General features: G+C 44.2%; 1 protein-coding gene across 1 annotated transcript in view; it reads left to right on the forward strand.

Annotated features, from left to right (window-relative positions):
- The first annotated feature begins 13441 nt into the window (after positions 1–13441).
- LOC125444360 overlaps positions 13442–17836 on the forward strand; it is a 7358-nt gene continuing 2963 nt past the window's right edge. Inside the window, exons 1-2 of the mRNA XM_048516769.1 lie at positions 13442–13470; positions 17136–17189. Of these exons, the coding sequence (XP_048372726.1) occupies positions 13442–13470; positions 17136–17189 (83 nt within the window). The remainder of the gene's footprint in view (positions 13471–17135; positions 17190–17836) is intronic.

The following is a 17836-nucleotide window of genomic DNA, read 5'->3' on the forward strand; positions in this document are numbered from 1 at the left end:
TCAAGCCTCGTTTTCAGAGGTATCTCAATACATATTATGTTTCATTTGTGATCTTTGAAGGCTGAGGTTCCTCTACTAAGCATCTAGATATCAAATTTCTGAATGGAGCTGGGTTGGATCCTGGCTAAGTTTTCCAATGATCCTCTTTGATCTGAGATTGCAAATGACTTAACAGTCCAGGTGCTTGGGAGCAACAGCCACAGAAGCTGCCATTAAGCTTTCACATCCTGCATGTGAGTCTCCCTAAAGGCACCTGGAGGGCCACTCAAGGGCGAGGAGCAGAGAGAGCAGGGACTAGATGGACTCTGGTCTGATCCAGCTGGCTTGTTCTTATGTTCTTATGTTCAATGGCCAAAATGGGATTTTCTCTGTTTCCCCTATCCCTCTGTAGTCCCACTGGCATTTCTATCAAAATGCTCGTCCTGGAGAGCTTAAGGGGACCCTGAATAATTGCATAAATAGAATCGGATCAGTGGACACTGGTATTCAGTTCACACTCGTCAACAATAAGGAATCTTACAGTCGACAGGTTGCTCTTCCATACACACAGTGGTGTGGATTCACTGTTCAAGCGACTCACTTCAGCAGCAGAACCACCGTTGTTAAAATGGTGCTTGTAAACAACCGGTTGTTAAATTATTTGAATCCCACCACTGCATACACCTGGTCTGCTAAGGTGTATTTTGCACTCTTGAAACCCACTGCAAGATAAATAATATAGATCTCTTCTGACTCTAACCATCACCTATGCTTTGCAAGAAAAAAATACAGTTATCAGAGAATTAAGCCAATAACCAAGGCAAATAGAACAGAATATATAAACATCCAACAGATACTGGGAAGGAAAAGAGATTCGGTGGTGTAGCCCAGCAGATCCATTTTTGAGCCTTCCATCACTTTGGTAAACTGAGACCACAACCTGAACAATGTAGAATTGCGGGGGGGGGGGGACACCTTACATTGGAACTTTGAACAAGTTTGATGAAGGATGTTCCTGGAAAGTCAATTCATAATATATGTAAACGATCTGAGAAGCAATTCCACCGATGAGGAGATCCCCTGTCTGATGATACCTTTCATTCATTCATGTGGTACAGGGAGAGGATCAGTCATAGGGCACTTCAAAGCATTTCCTTGGCATGCCACCAGAAGCAGGAGAGGTAGCAGCAACCGCAACATCCCTATCCTGGGAGGAAAACTTTTCTGAAGCTGACCCCCACAAAGATGCATGTCGTGTATGCCAGCAGAGATCACACGCCGGTCTGATTGCAAGCAAAAAAAAAAAACTCGCAAAAATCCAGTAACCGTGCGCACAGAAGCTATTACAGAGTCCCCTGCTCTGCCTTTTCGCTTCATGCAGCACAGAGGGGATTTTATTAATGTCATCTCGATGTCTCTGATAATTTTTTTCCTAGCCTCTGTGCAATGCCATGGGTGCTTGTACAAGGAGGAAATTATAGAGATTTGATAATCCAAAGGGGCAAGATAATGACCTCTGCAGAATGTGAGCTCTGACTGGCAGCTTGACTAGAAAACATGTCCTCTCTTACCCTGCCTCGCCCCCCGTTCCGATCACTTGCCCCCTGTGGTTCAAAGTGGTAAAATCACTACACAACAGATGTATTCCTAGGATTTCTAGAGGAGAAAAAATAACTAGTTACTTGAAAGGGACCAGTGGAAAGTGTAACATCCGAAGTAGGCTCAATAAGTGGGCTACTAGTTTAACAGTGATTCATGACGTTCGGGTTAGTTAGTCCTGCACAGAACTTTCCTTCTAGTTAAGTTTACTTGCAAATGACTTTTTTTAAACAAAATAAATGCATTTCTCATGAGCCAGCCTCTATCCTTTCCCATGGTCTTGCTTGGCTCATTGAAGATTTTAGACTTTGTGACGTGACGGAACTGCAAGGTATCAGATAGGACTGTGGCCATTGTTGCAAAGATGGTATTATTAATATTATTAGAATTATTAGAATATTAGAATGGAGGCATAGCACAGCCGGAGCATCCCCTTAAAGCATGCATGTAAAAAAGTGCTGCCGCACAAAAGAAAAGTCGGAGTCATTATGTAGTTTTTACCTAATAAGAGGAGTCTTAATTAGTGAATCACTCATTGTGGATAGAAAAGTAGAGTGATAGTTTCTCTATTCTATTCCTATCTGGCTAGATGGTGATGGATGCAGTGCCTGATAATCCCTCCTGCACACACATGGTACAAGATGGAAGCGTGTAAAAAGTGAGGCGGGAGAGGGGAGAAGGAGGAAGGAAAAGAAGTCCCTAAGAGCATCAATCTTACATATCAAAGCGGATAGTGTCATTATGATAGGAAAAGTCTCAGGCCGCTTCACTGGCCGGCTCAAGCCAGTAAATGCCTCCACGCCGGGCAAGAATTCACCGCTGGAGGCGGAGGCTAAGGTCGTCAAGATGCACGCGGGCTGGCCTCAGCTCCAGAGGCCAGCAAATGGCAGGCGGCTCCACACGGAGCCTTCTTCCCCTGGTTCGTCTTCCACCTTGTTTGCTATCGACAGCTGCTTGCTGAGCCGTTTGGCTTCCCTCACCCACTCTGCCCTCCTGACCTCCAGGGTCGGAGGACAGCGCATAATGGGCTTCGACGGCCAGCAGGCTAATACCCACGTATCGGGCAAGGAGAGTGGATGGGCAGGGAGACAGCGTGCACCTTCGGTGGTATGTGTTTGCACCGGCCGCTCACGAAAGATCGCTTCCAACAACAACCCCTTTAAAGGGTTGTTGTTTCAGGGCGGCCCTGATGCTGTCCTGGGGAGCTTATTCGTCGCCAGTCAGTGGGGAAGCTCCCGCAGGCTGGGGCCTGGGGGCGGCGTTTTTACCGCCCCCAGGCCGTCGTTTTTGGCCCATGTGGAAAGGGCCTCAGTGTCTTGACCCTCTCTAGCTGTCTGGCTTACTGGTAGGTCCCCCTCTGTCTCTGAGGCAGGAAACAGCATACAGTCCTTCACTTCCAACACTGCAGACACCACAACACAAATAAATTCAGTGAGGCATTTGGATTCTTGATGTTTTCTTCCGTATTAGTTGCTCTCTGTTGTTCAGCTCAGGCCTCAGAAGAATAATGAAGCATTTGGGTGAAAAGATACAAGCCAGTAAGCCAGCACTGGAAGCCAACATGGAGAAGATCTCAACGGCTACCATGTATTTCCCTTTGGTGCTCAGGTAGGTTGGAACAAAAGACAACCAAACACTACAAAAGATCAGCATGCTGAAGGTGATGAACTTGGCTTCGTTGAAACTATCTGGCAGTTTCCTGGCTGGGAATGCCACGATCAAACTGATGAAAGAAAGAAGTCCCATGTAGCCCAGGACAATGTAAAACATCACAACAGAGCCTTCAAGCATTCTCAGGCACAATTTCTCCCCATCGACTGATTCTTTATTCATAGCTGGGAAATGGGGGAGGATTTGGACTATCCACACTGTGCAGATGGCTCCTTGAGTAAAGGAACAGAAAAGGACAATGGAGTTGGTCAGTCTTTTCCCCACCCACTTCCTCAAGCTGGATCCTGGTTTAGTAGCCATGAAAGCTACCACCACAGTGATGGTTTTGGCCAAGACACAAGACACAGCCATGGAAAAGATGATGCTGAAAGCAATTTGTGCCGAAGCACAGCAAGTCATCTTCCGAGGCTGCCCAAGAAATAGTAAAGACGAAAGGAAGCAGAGTAGGAGGAAACCAGAAGTGTATGCACGCACATATCGCTTGTTAATTTGCTTTTGACTATGGGAGTGTCTCTGTGCTTTAATGAAAATTCCTAACACCAATGCAGCAACCTAAAGTTGGAATTGAAACAGCAACCTAAGTCAAAAGTGATTCCTAAAGGGTCCTGATATGACAGAAAGCCATTTTCTTGGGAAATACATTGATCATGGTCCTTCCATTTTGGATATTGATCTTCTGGGCATTTTGAAACAATCATTATTCATATCTAGGGAAAAAGGGGAAGAGGCATATCATTAAAAGTACATATGGATCACTGGGCCAATTCTCTTCACTTTGTTCAATATGGAGCAATACGAAATATGGAGCAATAATTTTAAATATGGAGCAATACGAAATATGGAGCAACTCCGCCATAAGAACATTTGGGTACATAAAGGGGGAGGGAGGGGTTGAAACCATCTGTAGTTTTAGTATTTTATATATTATTTTATGTAAATTATATACGATGTTTTAAATTGTTTTATTGTTGATGGACACCACCCTGAGCCTTTGGGGAGGGCAGTATATAAATGAATGAATGAATGAATGAATGAATGAATGAATGAATGAATGAATGAATGAATGAATGAATGAATGAATGAATGAATGAATGAATGAATGAATGAATGAATGAATAAATAAATAAATAAATAAATAAATAATATGTGACATGTCTGGAGGATTTGAGCATCTGGTACTACGAATGGTTCCTCTGAAAAGGCAACAATTTTTGTGTTTTTGTGTTTTTTTCTTTTTCTTTTAACTATATTTTCCACAGATGCTGCTGAAAACAATTCAGATTCCCCCACTCTTAAACTGACAAAGAAATATTTCAAGAAGATGCTGTGATGGACCTAATGAGAAAGCAGAGTCAGAGAAGCCTGAATCTGTACTAAACTCTCACAGAGCCTGAATGTGTGAGTGAAGGATTGGAAGTAGGTAGAGCTCTTTAGGAAGGCATCGGAGATTGTGATAGGATTAGGAGTTCAGCTCCTGTCCTCCCAGGAGAACACATATTTAGTGTCTGTGAAAGACTTGTGGTGTTGGCATTTCATATGGTTCTACCCTGTTTCCCCGAATATAAGACATCCCCTGAAAATAAGACGTAGTAAAGGTTTTGCTGAAGTGCGAAATAAAAGGCATCCCCCGAAAGTAAGATGTAGCAAAGTTTTTGTTTGGAAGCATGCCCGACGAACAGAACACAGAAAAATAAGACATCCCCTAAAAATAAGACGTAGAAGAAGAGTTTGGATTTATATCCCCCCCTTCTCTCCTGCAGGAGACTCAAAGGGGCTTACAATCTCCTTGCCCTTCCCCCCTCACAACAAACACCCTGTGAGGTAGGTGGGCTGAGAGAGCTCCGAGAAGCTGTGACTAGCCCAAGGTCACCCAGCTGGCATGGTGTGGGAGTGTACAGGCTAATCTGAATTCCCCAGATAAGCCTCCACAGCTCAGGCGGCAGAGCGGGGAATCAAACCCGGTTCCTCCAGATTAGATACACAAGCTCTTAACCTCCTATGCCACTGCTGCTCCCACGTAGTGCATCTTTGGGAGCAAAAATTAATATAAGACACTGTCTTATTTTCGGGGAAACACGGTAGTATAGGTTGGCTCAGGCTAAAAGGTTTCAAAGCCATCACAGTTGTTCTGGGGTAAGTTACAGCTGAATTAATCCTGAACGCAAAGGAACCACGTCACTTGCCTTTCTTGTCTGGAAATCTTCCCTTCTGGGCATTTTGTCACAATTGGTAGCATGCAAATTTCTCCCCTTCTTTCTTTTTCTTCTAAAATGACTCAGGGAGCAGGGGTATTTGCATACAAGAGAGGGCAAATTCACCTATCCATAAACATGGGAGAGAAAGAAAGAATATTAGATGAGCGGTCATACACAGTACAGAACTGCTCCTGAGCAGAGGGTGACATAACATTTATTGGGAAAAACTTATATTCTGCCTTTTTTTTCAGATACAGGGGCTGAAGGCCACTTTCATCGACGAATAAAACCCTCATAAAAAAGAACAAACCAGGGCATGATCTCCACATAAGCCACATCAACAGTTGTAAGTGATATACTCAGAAAACAGTCCTCAGACTAGAAGCTGAGCATAAAAACAACTTTAACAGTTTGAGTTTCTCAGTTACTGTCCTGGTACAAAAAATATTTTCTACCTGTCTTTAGGAAATACATGAGGCTTATAAAAAATACTGTGACCAAACAAGAAAGAAGCTGTTTTCAGGGGCAGTGGTGGGATTCAGCCAGTTTGCACCGCTTCTGCAGAACCAATTGTTAAAATGGTGCTTGTAAACAATCAGTTGTTAAATTATTTTAATCGCACCACTGGACCCGGTTGTTAAATTATATGTATTCCACCAAAGGCTAGTGGTTATTGGAAAGATGGTCCTCCAAAAGCAAGGCCCCGCCACCAAAAAAGCCCCTCTTTCTGCTCACCACCACCACCCCAACTCTGCAGACAAAGGGCCTTTCCCCACTTACCTTTAAGGTTTCCCCGTGCTGCTGCTCTCTCAAGTGGCAGCTGGGTCCCTTGCAGGCACTCCCTATGGCAGGGCGGCGACAGTGCAGCTGCCTGTCTCGGACCGCTGTTGGCAGTCGGGCAGCCCCTCAGTAAGCAAGAGCATCCCAGGCAGACTCTTGCAACGCGGCGCCTTTTGATGACCCTGCACAGAGCACGGGGTCGTGGGGATGCCCGGGTGCGCACCAGGGATGCCGCGCGCTGAGAGCAGCGCACAGCATTGGGGGGATAGGGGAGAGTGGGGAAATGCCCAAAGTCACAGGGAGAAGGACTTGAGGCAAGGATTTTAATGGGGGAGGAGGAAGCAGGTATTCAAGTATTCAAATGTCAACGGTCTCCTTAAAGAACTGGCCCTTTGAAACGCGTACACACAGAAAGAAATGACCATCGCGAGTAAATACATCTTTCAAAAGGTACAGGTGGAACAATACAATCTGTGTGCATGATGTGCCAGAAACAGTCTGGTCATCGTAAACTGTTGAAAAGAAACAAGGTTGTGAGCATCTTTCTTTAGCTTTTTGAATGGAATGGAATATCATTACAGAGTCAAGTCCCCCAAAATGGCGCCGACGAGGGCTGCCTCGGTGGAATGCTCTCAAATGGCTTCTACATTTTCTACTTTTTCCTGCAATTTACAACGAACTTCATACTCCAGAGACCATCTGCTAAGAATTAGGGAACGTTTCCTTAAGGAGTGGCTCTCTGTAACTTTACCCCGATCTGTCTTTACAACCACGGATTTTATGATTTTACATTTTATGTTTACTAGACCTATATGACAATCATTAAGTGTTGTACCTTATGATTCTTGACAAATGTATTTTTCTTTTATGTACACTGAGAGCATATGCAATCGTGGAGACAATTCCTGTGTGTGTCCAACTGTTCACGGGCTTGGCCAATAAAGATTCTATTCTATTCTATTCTATTCTACAGAGTCAAGTCAATTAGCTGTGAATTCAGTGGGCGTAACTCTGTCTAGGATTGCACTGCTAGTTACTTTCCTCTTCTCTGTAGAATAGAGTTCTCTCTAAGATACCCTGGAATTCACACCTGGTCAAAATGAGATTGCCACACAATCTTCTCCTTGTTGACGCTGAAGCCTTCTCCTTGGGAACTACGGGGATCCGCTCTTCCAACTTTCACTCTGAGGAAAGAATGGTTTGGGAAGGTGACCAGGTTTATGAGGTCAAACCCGCCTTCCATTTCCTGGTTATCATTGAACGCCAGCCTTTCTCCAGCCGAATTGTTGAACGAAATCCTTTGAAGAAATAGGTGGAGCTGGTTGATTTCAAAGAACAACCATAAGTATAAACAAACCCTGAACCCAAAAGGAAATGCTAATTACATTGAATGCTGGGATTAACATATCAAAAAGAAAGTGCTTCAAGTCACAAGAAACACATTTATTTATTTATTAGATTTATAGCCGCTTCACCTCGAAGGAATCTCGAAGCGACTCACAAAATGGCGATTCTTTTAAGACAAGCAAATCAACAACCATTACAAGAATACAACTTAAAATCTCATTGAAAACTTAAAAAAAACTTAAGCAGCATTACGAAATTAAATACAGGTTAAAACAACAGAAGTTGTTAAAACCAGGCGCCAGATCTAAAGGCCAGCGGAGGGAGGGGATAGGTCCATATCAACCACATAGAAATGCAATATATATAGCCCTAGAGTCACAGGATATATATTGACAACCATAATGGTCTGACAGGCCCTCAGTCCATAAACATCCACAGCATCTCGCTCAGAAGATCCTAGCACACAGTATGCAGGACACAAGAAGTATGAGATTGCCAGTCATTCATTAAATACTTTCATTTTTTGTAGGGTCTTTCACCCCTTTATTGGGTTTCTTGTCAGTCTCAATGCTGCCCTTTTATCTTCCGGAACTACAACCATGCACAATAATAAATTATAATAAACTAAAGTAGGCCAGGCCACGCTAAGGTCAGGCTTATTGTGGTGAAATGGGGAAAAGGAACAGTAGCAGCAACCAAATCACTTGCAGAGGCCAGCAGGTGCGACGCGCTCATGCAAACACGCGAGCCTGATACTGTCGCGATGTCACATGTGATGTAGCCTGTGATTCCTTTTTTTGGGGGGGGGGGGGGGGGGGATGCAAGGCACCCTCCCACACATCTAGGCTGGCTGGACAAAATGATCCTTTACTACCTGGGAGTAGAGGCTTGGGGTTGGTGGCAATGGGTGTCGTAAGCTTCTGAGGAAACCCTCTGAGGGGGCGTGATGCAGCCATTCAAAGTATGTCATGGTTGCTGTACCGAGCTGACTCCTGAGTAATATGTGCCTGGTTTTCTTAACTGTAACCGCAGTATTCAAGGAATCTAGGGTCCCTTCCCTTTTCTTCTGCTAGGGTAGGTGGGTCATATCAAGATGCTGGGCCCCTGCCTCCCTCCCTTGCATGCCACCCACCCCTCACTGTCTCCCCCCCCTTTCACCTTCTCTTCCCTTGCATGCCTCCTCCTCCATCCCTTTCCTCTCCCTCCTCTTCCCCTTGCATGCCACCTCCCTCTCCCTCCCTCCCTCCCTCAGGTGTATGTGTGTGTATGTGTTTCACTTCCATTCCCGAAGCATTGCCTTATGTGCTGCTTCCTAATCGCTCATATTTGGCCATCTGGAGTGAACTTATCTCTAAGCAGCACAAACATTCTATGTAAGTAGATACACACAGGCAGCTCATTGTCCTTCACCAGGGAGCACCAGGAAAAGGTGATGCATTTTACCTGGGCCAGGTTGTGAAATTTCCAGGTATGTGAACATCTAAAAATACTCTCACCCTGGTTGACTATAGTGGCTGGGAATTTTCAGAGGAATTGGCCCAGCAGTTACTGAGTTATACTACCAACAATAAAAACACTGTTAGCTTTATATATATATATATATATATATATATATATATATATAGATAGATAGATAGATAGATAGATAGATAGATATTCACATAACCTTCTTCCCATCCCAAGCATATAAAAATAAAGGGAACGCCCACAAAACCAAGAAAACAAATAAGGAGGAAACCCCCATTTCAGATTGTACTTATGTGAGACAAAGATGGTCTGTGGTCTTGTTTTGTACTAATTTATTCATGACAATAATGCCATTTAACTGTAAGGGCATTACCTGCCAAGGGTGGAGATCTTCAAGTTTAACTGTTTTAGCAGCTGTTCTTGCCCTGTGTTTAGATTTAGATGTGTACATGGCATGCAATGCATGGGCCACAGCATAGACCGCATTATAGATACTGTAACTGTCGCCAGTCATGTGCTTTTCAAAAACAGGTGCAGGGAGGTCTTCCAACTTCTCTTTCCCGGTACACGTCTCCTCAACATTCACTGGTTCTTCGGGATCTGGAAGTGGGCAGAAGAAAGCTTGCTCCCAGAATTCCTTGAGAAAAGTATCCCCTTGTGCCCTTTGTGGGTCCACATTCTGAAGAAATTTCTGGAACCCTGGAATCTCATTTGAATGGACTGTAAAAGAAATGGCACCTTGGAAAAACTGAAAGCCCATTCCTCTTTGAAGGCCCGATGTTGCAAAATCAATCTGTCCTGTCAGAATCCACACCTTCCTAAGTAACACATTTTCCTGATATTCAGGATTTCCTAAAAACATGAGAGAATTGAATGTTTACAAAAGGAACTATAGAGAGCTCCCATAGAAGAAGATAAATGTGTTGACTTTGATATCTTCAAAGTTTTTATCGATATTTGAAAAAAAATGTTTCGCTTCAGAATGATGATTCCAGTTGGTTTGTTTTGGGATTCTCCTCAGGATAGCTGCCAGATTCCATATTTCCAGCAGTGGTTCCTCTAATGGCCTTAGGAAATGTTCTCCACTCTCGTCATCCACAGCCAAGAGCCCAACCCATATCCATCCAAAATGGAGAAGCAACTGGATAATCCCCATATATTGATGGGATTCATTTGGGACTGTGCGGTAAAAGAAAGGGAACGTGGCGGCCTCCGTCCCCTCACTGGCAAAGGAACCATATGTGAGCTAACAAGAAATATAGAAATAATTTAGAGAGCAGCTAGATGGGGTGAGATCTTACTGGTAGAGCAGTTATTTTCCAAGGTACCACTCTATTGCATCCCCAGTTAAACCATGTAAGGTAAAAGGAAATAATGTATGTAACTAAGACTCTTGAGATCCGGTGCCTGTAAGGGTAGAAAATAACTAGGTGGACCAGTGGTTTGACTTGGTACAATGTGGGAATTCAGGAAAAAAGAAATTCCACACAATGTAACAACCTCAGTAGAAAATAACTAGGTGGCTTGTTGGACTGATTTGGTACATACATGAATTGATTGAAACTTTTAATTGGATAAATTTTACTGATGCTTTCTCTGACACTAAAGTCAACGGTAGCAGCGGTTAAATTTTCTCCAATGATAGGATGACGATGTGATTTCTCAGAATTATGGAGCACATGTATCAAATACCATTTCAACTACTCTGTATTTTCTGCCTCTTCCCTTACACAAGTATTGCAAGCAACTTTCAATTTATTTATTTTTTTAGAAAACCCTGTAGCCTTTATTATTATTTTTTGGTCATCACTTTCCTCTTTTTGTGCTAAAGGACCACTCCCAGAATCACAAGAACACAATCTGTACAATTACTCATGTCACAACATTCCCCATAAATAGACCTACCTGTGGCGTCTTATAAAGAGCTGAAATTTCGGCCATGTGGAAGGACGTCTCAGCATCGAGTCCTCCAATGATGGCTATGAGGTTTTTCTGGGTGTCACATTTGTAGTTGGGGACAAACCTCTGTGATTTGAAGAGCAGGCCCAGAGTACTACAGTAAGTCAACCTCCCATCATAGTAGCTGTCATAGATGTGAGAGCCCAGAGTGACATTGGGCAAGATCTTGGGATTCTCATTGATTTCATGGATAGCAAACATCATGGCTAGGATGTGCTGGTAGAACTTGGTCACCATTCTGTGCAGAGAGAAAGGTCCTGATTTAGTTGCCAAAGAAGGCAAATAGGCTTATATTTGTTAAAATATATTTCAAAGATACATAACATCTTCATCAGACTGAGGATCAGTGGTGGGATCCAAAAATTTTAGTAACAGGTTCCCATGGTGGTGGGATTCAAACAGTGGCATAGCTACTAATGGGGCTGAAGTGCGGAGACACATGACGGGCGCATACATTCCGGGGCCAGGGCATTAATAATTTCTCTGTTACTGTAAAAGTCAAAGCTCCACTGTTCCTCGCTGGTATCTTTCTGTCCATAATTTAAACTCATTATAGCAAGTCCTATCGCAGTGATGGCGAACCTTTTTGAGACCGAGTGCCCAAACTGCAACCCAAAATCCACTTATTTATTGCAAAGTGTCAACACGGCCATTTAACCTGAATGCTGGAGGTTTTGTTTAGGAAAAAATGGTTGGTTCTGAGGCATCGCTACTTTCGGGAGTAAACTTATGGTAGTTGTTGAGAAGCTTTGGCTTTGAAGCAACAGCTTTCAATGCAACTCTTTGAACAGGTGAATCATGGAGCCTAGGAGGGTTTACTCAAGAAGCAAGCCCCATTGCCAGCAACCGAGCTTACTCCCAGGTAAAGGATCGTGCTTTAGTTCTTTGCATGAAAATCAGTGGGGTTTAACAGCGCTTAACAGGGTGTCCTATACTGCTTCCCCAAAACTAGGTCTTAGGTTTAATGCTAATAATTGAGCCCAGCGGCCCAGGCCAGCCTAAATGTGTGTGTGTGGGGGGGTGGTTCCCCATGATGAACTCTGTGCGTGCCCACTGAGAGGGCTTTGAGTGCCTCCTCTGGCACCCGTGCCATAGGTTCGCCATCACTGTCCTATCGTCTACTACTTCTCCTCTAATTGACTGCCTGTCAAATACTGAATACTTTCAAATACTTCCTTAATTTTGTTTCTAGAAATCAAAAGTAGCCGATACTTTCCTTAAACAAGGAACTCTACTATATATTTCTAAAACAGGTTTTAAAACAGTTCAACAGGAGAATTATCCCGCTTACCTGCAGCTAACCAGCCACATAGGAAACAACAGGGATTTTTTTATGATTTTTTTTGGACCTAATGGAATTTCCTAACGGAGAAAAGCAGACCAACTAGTAACCCTCTCTCGGCACACACAAATATTTCAATTTCAATAAGCCTTTATTGGCATATACACGATAATATAAAATACAGTTCCAGTTAAAAAGTGAATAGTAAAAAAAACTTCGCTTGGTCATACATTCAGTTTACAAACTTCTGACAAAAACTTGCCACTATAAGCGTACAATGAAAATCCTGACAATTTAAAAGAAGCATAACTACTTTGTCTGATTCAGTATAATCAATCATATAGGTCTATATTTGGGATAGCAGGTTGGACCGGAGTTCTTGGCATAATATGCAGTTCAGGAGGATGCGTGGGATGGAATCCAGCCGTCCTAGGCCACAGGTACAGAACCTCTTATCGCTTTGGAAGACCTTAGGTCTTCCTCTGTCATGTAGTGGAGATGGCATGATGTTTCAACGAAATGCTAGAGCTCTCCTGTGTATACCGGATTTGTGAAGCCGTAATATAGTAGGCTGGGTATCCCTGCTTGAAACACACACAAATAATTAGTAACCCACTCTCGGGAACTGGTGAGAACCTGCTGGACCCCACCTCTGCTGACGATGCATTTAAATGTAAATATCTGGCCATTCGCAATTAACTCTAACTACAAAATATACTCCCAGTATCCATTTTTAACAGAGGCAGCCATGTGTTTGGACGTGCATCTGGTTAAGCAAAGAGAGGAAGTGGATGCCTCTTGTCTCTGCTGTGATCTTGGTGCCCCAGGCTAACCTCATCAGATCTTGGGGGAAGCAAGAAGGGCTTCTCCCCGGTTAGCACTTGCAAAGGAGACCGCCAAAGTAGTCCATGATCACTCTGCAGAAACAAGACATGGCAAACCACCTCTGTAGGGATGAGCCGCTGATCCAGCAGCGTTGCCGAAGCAGAAGCGCCCGGGGATGCCGTGCCTCTCTGCGATCTTCTGGTCGCGACCGGCCCCTCACCACCTCACGATGAGTCACGGGTCATGAACTGCCTGGCTCATTAAATCCACCAGGTGTCCCCATACAGTGGGATACGGGCCCTTCCCCGAGGTCCAGGATTAGGACCCAGAGCGCCCGATGCTTCCTCCACGCGACATACCAGCCAGGTGAGATCATATGCATCATACGATGATCTCTCAGTCTCCCTCCGCCTCCTCCGGGTTTCCCGGTCCAGCCTCTTCTTCTACTCACCCCTTCTATACTCGCCAGGTAGAACTCTAATAAAAGGAGTGCCAGGTACTAGCATCGCCGGTAGAGAATTCGCCAGGACTCACCGGACCTCATGATCCTGCTGGCGCTCTCCACCAGATGATATCTCCGCGTCTCGTCTCGTTCTGACGCTGACTCCGCGGGCACGACTACACACCTCTGAACATCTCTTGCCTTTAAAAAACCTTATGATGTCTCAGAACAGAACAGAGCAGAAAGCCGTTATTGGCATGTTAAAAGAACACCGCAGCTACAAAACAAACCAATACAGCAAAACACATCCAATACAGAACCCCAAGACATATCACTGCATTGTTCACACATCTTCAACAAAAAAAAGGTCACCAATTCATTACTAAACTAAAGACCGAATCCACCCAACGACAAGCAAATTCTTGTCTGCATCATACTGGCTGCCATGCTTGTTATGATTACTATTAGCAAGAGAGACAGAAATTAAGACACATATTAAATCTTAAAATTAATACCTAGAATAAACATTTCCAGAGCTGCTACAGAGACATGCTAAATTCCTAAGGTTAATATATTGTAGTATAGGAATAAAATATTAAAAGTAAGGTGGATGAATAAGGAAGAGAGTAGTTAATTGCTTATCCTAAACACATACTTGCACTCACATTGGATTATTTGCATTCAATTATTTCAAAGGAGAAAGTTTAAGCTACAATCTCAGGGTTGGTATTATTCAGAAGAATGGGAATTGCAGTGTTTGTCCCCTAAGGGCCCATGGTGAGTAGTGGTATGGAATGTACATATCTATCTCTGACTCCTTTGGTTCTCAAGCAGTGAAAAGAGAATGAGCCATGGTTTCAATCCAGGCTCTGGTTGCAGAACATAATTTTGAGTTTTATCAAGATTATTGAACCTGCACCACACAAAAAAAAGCCCGGAGGGCATAACATTGTTAAATCTGGCATAGCCGACAAGGCTTCGCCAGTTGTGTTGGGTTAACCAGAGTAATTAGATAGTTGGCCATTTGGCCTTGGATCGGGGGTATTGCTAGATTAAGGGGTGAGCATGTCTCCATAAGCTGTCTGCATCTTGGAGGTGGCACTTCCCACCACCACCCTATCCTATCTTCAGTGCAACACTCCATGAATGAACACCATGAATGGTATGTCACATACGCCCTCTGTGAGACATATCTGGAACTGAGGGGAAAATAATCCATCAATATTTCTCCCATCACCTGTGCTTTCCAAGGTTTAATTAAAACAACAACAAACAAAGACGGGAGAAGAAAACGAATTAGCAAAGTAACTTGACGAACAAGTTAAGTGACGTTGGGCAAGATCTTAGGATTCTAAGAATGTTAGGACACAAGATTCCAACAAATGCTAGAAAGGAGGAGAGATATAAGGAAACATCATCTTTGGTTCATATGAGACTGAGGATGCATTAAAATGGAAATATCTGGCCATTCCAGGAGTATTAACTCTCTAACTACAAAATATACTTCCAATATCCCTTTTTAACAGGAGCAGCTAAGTCATTGGCCTTGCATCTAGTTGATCAAAGACAGGAAGTGGATATATCTTGTCTCTGCTCAGACCTTGGTGCCCCCGGCTAACCTGATCTCATCGGATCTTGGAAGCAAAGCAGGGTCAGCCCCGGTTAGTGCTTGCAAAGACCACCAAAGTAGTCCACGGTCACTCTGCAGAAACATCTCTTGCCTTTAAAAACATCTCTTGCCTTTAAAAACTTTATGATGTCTGCATAAACTGTCTGAGTCTTGGTGGCCCTTTCCACCACCACCATATTAGTTAGTTGATAGTAGTTAGTGGATAGTTCCATGGGAATGTCAACTCAATGCATGGCAGCTGTAAAAGGCAAAATTTATGCTGGGGATCGCTGTGAAAGGAATTGATAATAAAACTGCAAAGATTGTCATGCCGCTATATAAAGCAGTGGTGCAACCGCACTTGGAGTACTGTGTCCAGTTCTGGTCGCCGCATCTCCAAAAGGATATTGAGGAGATAGAAAAAGTGCAGAGAAGGGCAACAAGGATGATTGAGGGACTGGAGCACCTTCCCTATGAGGAGAGGCTGCAGCGTTTGGGACTCTTTAGTTTGGAGAGGAGGCGGCTGAGGGGGGGATGTGATTGAAGTCTATAAAATTATGCATGGGGTAGAAAATGTTGACAGAGAGAAATTTTTCTCTCTTTCTCACAATACTAGAACCAGGGGGCATCCATTGAAAATGCTGGGGGGAAGAATTAGAACTAATAAAAAGGGAAACACTTCTTCACGCCAACGTAGGATTGGTGTTTGGAATATGCTGCCACAGGAGGTGGTGATGGCCACTAACCTGGGATAGCTTTAAAAGGGGCTTGGACAGATTTATGGAGGAGAAGTCAGATTTAGGGCCACTTCAATCTTGATCCCTCCTTGATCTGGAGATTGCAAAATGCCTCAACAGACCAGGTGATCGGGAGCAACAGTCAAGCAGAAGGCTACTGGCGCTTCACCTCCTGCATGTGAGCTCCCAAAAGCACCTGGTGGGCCACTGCGAGTAGCAGAGAGCTGGACTAGATGGACTCTGGTTTGATCCAGCTGGCTCTTTCTTATGTTCTTAAGGCCATTGCTTTCACATCCTGCATGTGAGCTCCCAAAGGCACCTGGTGGGCCACTGCGAGTAGCAGAGAGCTGGACTAGATGGACTCTGGTCTGATCCAGCTGGCTCGTTCTTATGTTCTTAAGGCCATTGCTTTCACCTCCTGCCTGTGAGCTCCCAAAGGCACCTAGTGGGCCACTGCGAGTAGCAGAGAGCTGGACTAGATGGACTCTGGTCTGATCCAGCTGGCTTGTTCTTATGTTCTTATGTTCTTATGTTCATATCCTGTCTCTAGTGCTCACACATATGAATGCACACCCATGGTTTGTCACATGCATCCTCTGTGAGGCATATTTGGAACTCTAGAAGCACATTGAGGGAAGAGCACCATTAATATTTCTTCCCCACCTGTGCTTTTCAAGGTTTAATTAAAAAAAAGAATGAACAAGGACGGGAGATGAAAACGAACCGGCAATATAACTTGACGAACAGAACACACAAGATTCCAACAAGTACTGGAAAGGAGGAGAGGTATAAGGAAATAGTTGTTGCGATCCTGCTTTGAGCACCCTGGCCCTTGTAAAAAAAAATAGTGATGATGCCAGTATCACAGGATGTAGGATGGAAAAAAAATGCCTTACTGTGGAATTTGATACACATTATTCGAAGGATGCGTCTCGAAGAAAAATTCAGAAACAGTGCAAAAGATCTGAGAAGTAATCCCACCGACGAGAAGGTCCCCTGACTGGTACCGTTCATGTGGAATATGGAGGAGATAGTTGGCATGGCCCTTTGAAGCATTTACTTGGCATGCCACCGGAAGCAGGAGAGAGAGCAGCAGCAGCCACCCCACCCTGGGAGAAACACTTTTCTTCGGGCACAGAATCTCCCCTGCTGAACTACAGCATAGCAGGCAGCTTTGGATGATGGCTGCCCCATGCCTTAATGAAAGGGTAGGGCGTTCATGGTAAAGTCTTCTTCCGTTCAGGTACAAATGCAAGCCTCGCATGCCAGCAGAGATCTCATGCAGTCTGCTTTCCAGGTGAGTTTAACCCAACAAAAGAAAACAGCGAATAATGTGATGGAGCCCTGCCTTCCTTTTCCCTCTTTCCCCCAGCACTGGGGCGTTTTATAATTTTATTCAGGAACCTTTCCTGGTTTTTTTTTTCTAGCAGCTACCCTTTGTTGTGGCACTTTCCAAGCAAGGGAATTACAGTGATTTGGCGAACTCAGTGGGGAATGATCTCGGCAGAGTTTGAGCTCAAACTGGCAGTGTGGCTACAAAACATGCCCCCCCCCCTTGAACACTTGTGGTCCTAAGTGGAACAGCATGAAACAGATATATTCCAGATATCCCTGGAGAGAGAAAAAAGTAACAGGCAAGTCATGGTAGCTACTTGATGGGGACAGAGTAAAGCGCTTCATGACTCTGTAAACTAAAACTAAAACAGGCAGGGCCTGTAAGACGGAGCTATTCCACCGGGCTTTTGGAGGGGCTGGCCGCGGTTCTACTGCCCCCCACTGAAACTGAGGCTGCCTGTTCTCCATCTTTTGCCATCTTGGTTGGGCCTGATTCCCTGATTCCATCACAGGCCCTGCCTACTCCCTCCCTTTAATTTTGGCTCTTTGATCTGGCACCTGCTTTTAAAACAACTCTTTTGTTAAAACAATTTCTGTTGTTTTAATCTA

The sequence above is a fragment of the Sphaerodactylus townsendi genome, linkage group LG15 (genome assembly GCF_021028975.2).
Source record: "Sphaerodactylus townsendi isolate TG3544 linkage group LG15, MPM_Stown_v2.3, whole genome shotgun sequence".
NCBI lineage: Eukaryota > Metazoa > Chordata > Lepidosauria > Squamata > Sphaerodactylidae > Sphaerodactylus > Sphaerodactylus townsendi.